General features: G+C 36.5%; 1 protein-coding gene across 1 annotated transcript; it reads left to right on the forward strand.

Moving 5' to 3' along the window:
- The first annotated feature begins 1,333 nt into the window (after positions 1–1,333).
- Positions 1,334–9,556, forward strand: LOC107219764 (insulin-degrading enzyme). Its single transcript, XM_046741227.1, has 15 exons — positions 1,334–1,760; positions 3,975–4,102; positions 4,202–4,368; positions 4,456–4,956; positions 5,045–5,241; positions 6,026–6,274; positions 6,419–6,811; positions 6,904–7,013; positions 7,276–7,420; positions 7,568–7,678; positions 7,792–7,912; positions 8,020–8,226; positions 8,317–8,609; positions 8,758–8,967; positions 9,091–9,556. The coding sequence occupies exons 2-15, from the start codon at positions 4,044–4,046 to the stop codon at positions 9,322–9,324; spliced, it is 2,997 nt and encodes a 998-aa protein (XP_046597183.1). The 5' UTR covers positions 1,334–1,760; positions 3,975–4,043; the 3' UTR covers positions 9,325–9,556.
- Positions 9,557–10,265: the final 709 nt, after the last annotated feature.

A 10,265-nucleotide genomic window follows, 5' to 3' on the forward strand; every position in this document is an offset into this window, starting at 1 on the left:
CATGATCGAATACCAATTATCGGTATGCTTCTGGTAATATGAATTGGTTTTTATTTCAATTATACAAATTAATGTAATCTTCGTACAGGGTAATCGTTAAATAATTGATATATTTTTTTTTCTCATCTTAGAATGTTATCCCCTGGATCATAATATGATGCGTTACTCCTGAGACAAGGGCTCCAGTCGCCCTACCGCTATAGTTACTGGGTTGCACATTTTCTTCACCAGCAATTGATACAAATGCTATATTGATTCGATCATTACGGAATTCCCACATACATCCGTATGAATATAATACTATACAGTCACCGGTATTTCAAAGCAATACATCGATGTTTTTCAATCACTTTTTATAATCTATTAACCAGCCAATTATCATTTGTTTGTTCAGCGATTAGGTAATTATTTTAACGCATTTCTCGTTCGAAATTTAGCATTGCAATTAATCGTCCTCGGTAATTGCTTCTCCCGGCAAGTGATTGAATCCTCTTTCCTGACTCGGATCGCGGCATACGGCATCTCGACGATCGCAACTCAGCCCGTATCCACAGGGGCAAAACATATCGTGGACTTCGGTAAGTTCAATCTGAGATCCATCCGGGTACATCAATGTGGTATTTAGAGTTATCGAACCATCCGGTCGACAAACGTCGAACCGTCGTTGAGGGGTCATAGCAGACGACGTGTCCACGCCTTAATTTTCAGTATTTTTCAACGAAAATTTCACAAACTACTCATAAAATATGTATGTTTTATGTGTTAAATTGATGGAATGAAATATTCTGTTGATTAAATAAAAAAAAATTCATAAAAATGCACCTATTTTGAGCTTTTGAAACCCACCTAACCCCTTAAACAAAATGTCATGACTGAACAAACTAAACCAGAGTTTGCAAAGAAAAATATCCTGAAAAACCAATTGGAAGCTTGAAACTTCCAATTGCTTGAAGCTAGCATGATTCAAATGAGGAAAAAATGATTCCGGACAGTTCGTTACACTAGGTAGACAGTTAACCAGAAAATTGAGTTGATGCAACGGGAATTGGTCGGAAATAATAGCATTAACCGTTATTTGCATGAAAAATCTTTCCTTGGACACAAAAAACGTTTTAATAATACAATTGCATATAACTGCACATTATTAGCTATACCTTTTGTCTTTCGGAGTAAACTCTTACGCTGCGAGCCTGGCTCACAGTGTAAAAAAAAAAAAACTAATACGGCAGACGTTTGAAAAAATTCACCGAGAAGGAAGTGATTTTCAGTCGAAAAAGTTTGAAAATCTTTTCCAAATTTTGAATGTCGATAATTAAGTGCGTAACCAATTTATATTTTTGGGTGCACGGGTACGTCCAGTGTTACTTTTTATGAGGTTTCGAAATAACGTAATGATGTGTCATACACCAGGCTGTGTAACAGCTATTTTTCCTCCACGGGAGAGAAAAATTCAGTCAAATTTATAGGTACGATTATTATTCATGGAAGTCAAGAAAGTGATGACACTAACTCTTTCTTTTTCAGTTTGACGACATGTTGGGAGAAGGATGATGTTCACAATGGTTAAGGATTAGTCTCACAATCAGGATATCAGTCGAGTGTACTCGGTGTTGGTTGGCAGTGACAGTCGTCAAATTACTCTGTACAGGAAACATCATGCGATACAATTGTACGATTATTGCTTTCCGAGTTTTCTCGCGGATATTTGAAAACACTTTAATCATTTCGAAGTAGTGGTATAAGCCTATAGTTTGTTCCTAGTAAGTTCATTTGGATTTACTTGTTTTTATTCATGAATTGTGTGTGTACAGTTTACACGATCACGATATAACTTTAAAAGCGTGCCGGATTTTCAAACATGTTAAATATACCAACTTTGGTATATTTTTGGTAACTGCAGATTGTGCTGCTGGAAATATATCTTTTGTGCGAGTGTCTAACTGTATGTCATAATTTTAACAATCATTCCTCAGATATAAGAATGAAATTACTAATAAAATAGTTTTTTGTCCACAGATTTGCTGTAGAAAGTAGGGTGTGTTTATGTGTACAGAGTTCAGAAAAACTTTTATAGTTTTTAGAGTGCTTACATACCTTTTGTGATTAATATCACTACGTTAGGTGATCATCATAACATAAGATTACTTTAGGTTCATGTTTTCGCGGGACGTTCTGACCTACCGATCAAGGTGATAACCTTGTAAACAGGATAAAAGTGCCGGTCTGCCTAGCCAGCCTGGCCTAAACATGGAAACAAGCTACCTCGGCGCCTACAGAGAGGCAATCGGAGTTACAATTTGCCGTCTCAGGATCGAAATTGTAACACCTGGTTGCCTATGTGTAGGCGTTGAGGTGGCTTGTTTCTATGTTTGGGCTCGATATATCTCACGGTACATTGGCCATGTTACGTTGCAGCACAGGGCGAACTTGAATGTCATAATTATGCTCGAATTAAATTTTATGAATTCTGGTATACATGAGCCAAATGGTGTGGGAAATAGGTAGCTTTTATAGGAAAAGGCCTGCATGCTTTACGTTAAAATTTATTCGGAGAAAATATGTTGAGAATCATTCGTGTCTAGCGGAAAAATATCGTCAAGTCACTAATTTATTGCTCTGAAAGCTACTCGTATGAAATTTTAAATAGTACTACAAAAAAGGACAGTTTAATTCTCACACGTTGGTAAAATCTGCCTTATGAAAAGAATTTCAATATCGTACGTTTAATTGAGACATGGCTGTGGCAGCACAGCAATGTTGATATTATCATCCCATACAGCATCGAGACTTTGCAGCAACATAACTTTGCAACATTGGCAATGATTGCGCTTATATTGCGTAATGTTACAGCAATGTCCGAGTCTCCGCCATTCATTGCGTAAGAACTAAAATATTTCTGAAATATTGCAGAAATTTGTTTTTTCAAATTTCATACATGTGTATCATATTGGTGAAATAAGTTACATACAAAATTACAGATAAAACTTTTATTATGACATTTCTACTGCAGCTGCGTATATAAATATCCATGGAGTCTTTTTAAACAGAATTACATATCCGAAAATGTACATGATTGTTCATTTTTAAATTGTCTTGTAGATCCAAAACAATTTGTCTTTCGATTTCTGGCAAACTCCTCATCAAATTTCTCGGTATGGAAAAGCCGATTATCTGTTTAAATTTTTTTGTCACTTTACTTATTGGGGATTTCAATGTTCGCGATCATTTTCGGAGCAGCAACGTTATACATAATGAAGACGATTTTTTCCTTGACCTTGGTGAATTGTTGGATAATATTATTCTTGGATATGAAAGTCGAGACATCAAAACACTTCTCTTCATTGTGTTAACGTTTCAGCCCTGATGGGAGCCCTCCTCAGAACAATTTTATTTAAAACATCGGTCACGTAATCGTAAGGACTCCAAACTTGGTTATTTTGCTGAGAAATACACTTGGTGTATATTAAATACGTGATTACGCGTACCCTGGATATTTCTCTACCACGTCAAACCTTGTACGCAGATGGTTACATCCATCAAATATTACTTCAATTCTCTAACTAAGTGAGGTGCTGATATTCATTTAGCGTTGGTCCAAGAAAAAAGATTTAGTTCTAAGAGACTAGTCTCAAATCGCACCTTCGCCAAAAAACACCTTGTTCAAACGAATTTTACACATATTCGGAATTACAGGTGTGCATTTGCAGTGCCGTCGATCCAACATTATATCCAACAAAGTCACATTCTAAGCGGGATAAAGAAGACACGTTCGTTTCTGATCTAACTAAAATCAGTATTAATTTAGAATCGAGACTCTAAAAATGATCATTAAAATTGATCGCATTTCAAGTACTTATTCCTAATTTCTTCGGTAATTTCACAAATTCGGCGTAGATTAACGTGTTCTCCTCGCACTTTAAGCATACATGATGAGCTTCATTTCCGTGTACACATTAGGTTTCGTGTTCTTCCAGATTTCCTGTTACTTCACGACAACTATCCCAGATATTATCATATTGTCCACTTCTGATCGGATTGCAATTATGGAGGAACTATGTCAAAGTATCAATACCAGTCGGAGGAAAACGGCTATTTACTCCCAGTTAGTGAATATTTGTATTTTTTTTTTAATTTACAAACACCGTATCTTTCACCAAGTACTCATTCATTAATTATTGGTTATAATTGAATGCGTTTCAAGACAAAGGTTGCTCGGGATAAACGATCGAATACGCTTTAATGATATAATCAAATCTCCGAACGACAAAAGACTTTACAGAGGTCTGATATTACCGAATGATATGAGGGTACTACTGATAAGCGATTCAACGACTGACAAAAGCGCTGCATCTCTCAGCGTTGAAGTCGGTAAGTTATACTCGTATAACCCGTGAAAATTTTTTCATTTCCAATCAATTCACTCACCTCATCGCAGCAACTTTATACTCATTTCAGGAAGTATGAATGACCCCATACAATTACCAGGTCTGGCACACTTTTGCGAGCACATGCTTTTTCTTGGAACAGAGGCATATCCAGCGGAGAATGGTTATACGAAATACATCTACGACCATGGTGGAACATGTAACGCATCTACCGGCGAAGATTTCACCAATTACTACTTTGATGTAAACCCCGAAAATTTACCCGGGGCCTTGGACCGGTTTTCTCAGATTTTTCTGAACCCATTGTTCACCGAGTCAGCCATCGAGAGGGAATTGAATGTTATTGATCTTGAGCATGAATCAAACCTAATGGACGATAAATGGCGAATTAGGCAGTTACATAAATCATTGGCAGATCCCATGCACCCGTACTCGAAATTTGGAACGGGAAATAAGGAGACGTTGGGCACAATCCCGAGGCAGCTTGATATCAACATCAGAGACGAACTGTTGAAATTTCACGAAACGTGGTATTCAGCCAGCATCATGTCGCTTAGCGTAATTGGAAAAGGTCAGAGAATAGTAATATTTTTACTGCACAATTTACAATTTAATGTACAATTAATTAGGCTTGTTCTAACGAATGAACATTTTTTTAGAAAGTCTCGATGAATTGGAAGCTCTAGTTACTACATATTTTACTAATCTGGAAAATTTTAATGTTCATTTAACAACCTGGATCAACCATCCATTCTCTCATCTTCGAACAAGAGTGTACGCCGTACCCATAAAGGATGTCAGATATCTCAGCATAATGTTCCCGTTACCTGATATGGGAGAATATTTCAGCTCTACAGTGAGTTTAGTTGATTAGGCGATTTGTGTGTATATAATATATAGGTTAGTCCGAATTAAGGTGAACAATTGGTCACCGATTTATTCTTTACTTCTACTCCACCAAAGGTGCATATTCAAATTATTTTCACCTGCCGTTTAAGAGTGGATATTTTAGATATCATTTTCCACTACTCGAAAATTGTCCACTGAGGGCGAAGTTGTAAACGGGAAAACAATGTGTTTTTGTATATATTGGTCGAAAATAATATGTTCAGAATTTTCTGGAAATCGTAAACCATTGTATTAAACGAAAAATGTATGAAAATCGTTTTGTCTCGCAAACCAAGTTTCAGGGTGGCCACCCGTCTGGAGAACCGCGAAATGTCAGGGAATTTTGTATGTCAGGGAAAAGTCAGGGAAATGTCAGGGAATTCCGTGAACGGAATTGAGTGGCCACCCTGTCAGTTTCAGAAAAATTTGAATTTATTTTTGAATTTTCACTGACTAAAAAGAAAACTTTTTTATACGTGACGCCGAATGGGCCCGGTGGTCGTTAGGGAGCTACGTTTGTTTTTGCACATCAATGTACATGTTATTGGATTGTAACATTTGGCCGCAACTTTTCTTCAATTCATTTTTAGATAACATGTACTATCGTCTGGACTACCCCAGATACAAACAAATCCATAAGCTTCTGCCATTGTAGTTAATTTTAAAGTTCAGGTCAACCTTTCGCAATGATATTATCTATAAAATAATAAATTAGATAATGTCGTCTGAACTGTTTTTATTCTCATTGCTAGTCGGTGCATTATATCTCGCATCTTCTTGGACATGAAGGTAAAGGTTCTCTGTTGTCTGCGTTGAAAACCTATAATTGGAGTAATTCCTTACAAGCTGAATATGGAAGAGGAGCTAGAGGTTTCAAGTTTTTTAACATCAATCTTGACCTAACGGAAAATGGACTAGAAAATGTCGATAATATTGTCTGGTTGACGTTTCAATACATTAATTTGATTAAAAGAGGAGGTCCTATTCCGTGGATTTTTGAAGTGAGTGCTCATTAATCAATTATACGGGGCTTCTATTTTCACCACGTTTTTATTAACTCGCTTTCTTATCAGTATGTTCGTTTGATTGTCTGGCTATGAATCAATCTGATCCCTTATTATGCCTCTTGTATACGTTTATTGTAGGAATGCAAAAAAATGCGGAATATAAATTTCCATTACGAAGAGAGATCGTCACCTTGTGATTTAGTCAACTCAACTGTACGTTGTTTGCGAGAATACCCCGCGCGGGAAGTCTTGACAGGACCTCGGTTGTCCAACGAATGGAATCCGGACTTGATTAAGGATCTACTGGATTATCTGAGTCCAATATACGTTAGAATCTCTGTCGTAGCTCGGTGGTGTAAGAATATGACTAATGAAACGGAAACCTGGTATGGAACCGAGTATATGATAGAAAAAATACCAGTTGCCATTGTTATGGACATGATGGATGCAGTTCTAAGCGGGATCCTACGTCTTCCGGCTGAAAACGAATTCATACCAACAAATTTTGAGCTGAAGCCACGAGAGCCTGACGTAAGTACCAAGCTTCTTCGATTAGTTAATAATTTACATTTATCAGCGAAATCTTTCGACGATCTGATGAAATATTACAATTGGCCTTACAGGCGAACAAATTCCCAGTAATTATTGAAGACACAGCGCTGATGCGAGTTTGGTTCAAGCAAGATGATGAATTTCTCTTGCCTAAAGCTAATCTTAGATTCAATTTTGTTAGGTGAGCAATTTATTTGATTTTATACAAAGTCTTGATGTGATTGTCCGCATCAAGTTGCAGAATTTAGACAATGCATTTGTAACTATTTACCCCATATGTGAATGGATTGAAAAATTCTGACCAATGTGATTAATTCGCATTTGATCTGTTGATCTGATTTTTATCATGACTTCAATCTAACATTAGAATTGTCATTCAAAGATCTAAAAATTCCACTAAATAAAACTTTAAGATCAGTTATGAGCATGATATATATTTTCAGTTCTTTCACAAGCATCGATCCAGTTAATTGCAATCTGGGATACATATTCGTGGACCTGTTCTACGATTCATTGAACGAATATACTTATGCTGCCCGTCTTGCAGGACTCTGTTGGTCTCTTAGTCATAACGATTACGGAATGACCGTGAGTATCTACAGTTGACGTTAAATATGTTCCTTATATTCTTTTGATCATCATAGACAATAACTTTAGGTGAATATACACGTACATAGGTATATCACGAGGTATATCGCCATTTTACGCAATGCAATGATTATATGCTTTCTTTAGTTAACAATCGAGGGCTATAACGACAAACAGCGAATTTTGCTCGAGAAAATCATTGATGAGATGGCCAATTTTAAAGTAAATCCGCGTCTATTCCAAACCTTTAAAGAAAGTGTAAGTATAAGATGTCGCGAGAACGACGATTTCTCTTGTACCATCATGTGATGTGGGTATTACTTACATACTGTGATGCTCAATGGATTTATTCCTCACCGTGTTGGTTTCAGTATATTAGGAGTCTGAAAAATATGAAAGCTGACCCGCCTTACTATCGTGCTGACTACCACATGGGGGTTTTGCTGTCAGAGACTAAATGGACCGTAGATGATTTGCTGAAATCAACTTCACGTAAGTAACACGCGAGTTTCATATTATACCCAGCTGCGTAAAGGGCTGAATCCTACAGACTTGCGTCCAAATTTGAGTATTGATCGCCAAAATTTCCATGCTTTCAGTATTGACAGCGGAAAACTTACAACATTATATAAAACAGATGCTAAGTAAGGTGCACATTGAATGTTTGATACATGGAAACGTGACCAAGTCGGAAGCGTTAGATATGGTCAAAATATTTGAATTTAAATTGATCAACGCGTTGCCACAATTCTCACCGCTACTACCACGACAATTAATTCGATGTCGACATGTGAAATTAGATGATGGCAAGTGCAACATCAATTAGTTAGACTTTCTCTATTTGTTGTTAAAATTGTTTCTCTACTATACTTTGACTTTCATTTACAATGTTTCAGGTTGTAACTTTCTTTACGATGTCGGTAATAGATTTCACAAAAGTTCCTGCGTCCAAGTGTACTACCAATGTGGTGTTGAGACGATAGAGTCGAACGTACTCTCGGAGCTCCTGAATCAAATAATATTTGAACCCTACTTTGATACCATTAGAACCAAAGAACAGCTTGGCTACATCGTCTACATCAGTGTACGACGAATAAATGGTGCGCAAGGTCTGAAATTTACTGTGCAAAGTGACAAACATCCTCAGTATGTTGATCAAAGAATAGAAGCATTTTTGGAAGCGATGTTGGTAAGTTTCCTGGATCGCGTTAAACGCGATTTGCTTGTATTTTCAAGCTTCTTTTGAACTATCGTTAAACTCGAATTTTTGGGTGTATACTTCCAATGCATTTGCAGAATTTGAATTCCTTCGTACTTTCGATTACTCTCACTTTCAGAACCAGTTAGTTGATATGCCGGAAGAAGAATTCTCAAGTCACAAAGACGCCTTAGCTACGAAAAAATTGGAGAAACCGACAATGCTGGGCACTCTGACGAGTTTGTTCTGGTCTGAAATATGGGAGCAACGATACAATTTCGACAGGGCTAACATGGAAGTATCCTACATGAGAACTGTAACGAAAGAAATGGTTATCAAATTTTATAAGGTGTGCACGAGTAGTTCGACGTTTCATTTGACATATTGCGGTGTCGTCTTAGTTAAAAATAAATTTACGTTATAATAAATAATTTACCATGAATAACCACAAGTGTTTCTTTTCAATTTTTAGGATGTCCTTACGAATTCAGGTTCGACTAGATGTAAACTTTCGGTACATGTAGTTTCAATGGCTAAAGGCGGAGCTGGGCGTACAAGGATCAACGACACGGAAAATAAATCATCTCCATCCTCGGAATCACGTCTAAATACCGTTTGTAGAATTAATGACCCAGTGATGTTTCATTCAACCCAAGCGTCGTATCCTTTGGTAAAGCCATTTATTGATGTACCAAAGAAAATTTGAAGGAGACGTAAATTATAACTGTATTTAGTATAATGGATACGATGCACCGGATACGGGCATTCGAGACAAATTTTATTAAACAATAGGGCATTAGTTTGAATGGACTGAACTATGAAATAATTGTATTATAAAACGATTGTTCACCAATCCCATTTTGTGCAATGTGACAGATTTTCAAATAGAAAAAAGGATTGACAAATCCATTATTTTATCCATATAATGAGATATGTACATATGTGCCACTGGTATATATGTTAATTTTTCGACTTCACATATCTGGGATTGGTAACTCATACTTGCAGTGATCCGTACTAACGATAATTCATTTCTATGAGAATAACCGCGGTGAGCGAATCTGACGAGTTCAGAGCAATTTTCATATCTCTGAGAGTCATTTTTATAGATATATCATATTTTTAGATAAGATTTAATAAAATAGTACGTAATTTTGTGGAAATAACGAGCATGACCGTTAAATCATATTTACCCAGTTATACCCAATCAGAAGGCCGAAAAAAGGCGATTTTACAAAGATTTCTCATGGAGTGACATTTTAATTTGATGATGTAAAAATTTATATACACATTGGGGTAACATTGAACTTCGTCCTGATATTTTTTAATTGTAAAAAAATGCTTTTTAAAGCTGCTATAGCCGATCTCCGGGAGCATCTCTAAAAAAAACAGGCGTCTTGCGGTGAGCAAGATAACTCTGGACTGGATCGTCCAATATGAAAAAACAAAAACGATTTAGATAATACAAGGTATTGTCCAGTCTTCGATCGAAGGAATAAGCAAAACATTAATTTTTAGAAAAACAGCAGCTTTTCAAACAAAAATCGATTTTCCATAAAAAATGTCCCCTTAATTTGTCTGTAAAATGGAAAATATTAATCGACGAGAAAAAACCTTCGATCAAGGACTGAAAAATATGTTCACAAA

This window comes from Neodiprion lecontei, chromosome 5 (assembly GCF_021901455.1).
Source record: "Neodiprion lecontei isolate iyNeoLeco1 chromosome 5, iyNeoLeco1.1, whole genome shotgun sequence".
NCBI lineage: Eukaryota > Metazoa > Arthropoda > Insecta > Hymenoptera > Diprionidae > Neodiprion > Neodiprion lecontei.

Bases quoted from the DNA above. Each gene is read 5' to 3' on its own strand.
- LOC107219764 (XM_046741227.1), top strand. From the start codon at position 4,044: ATGGAGGAACTATGTCAAAGTATCAATACCAGTCGGAGGAAAACGGCT. The intron at 6,275-6,418 runs GTGAGTGCTCAT...CGTTTATTGTAG, and splicing joins CTATTCCGTGGATTTTTGAA to GAATGCAAAAAAATGCGGAA. The intron at 7,014-7,275 runs GTGAGCAATTTA...ATATATTTTCAG, and splicing joins CTTAGATTCAATTTTGTTAG to TTCTTTCACAAGCATCGATC.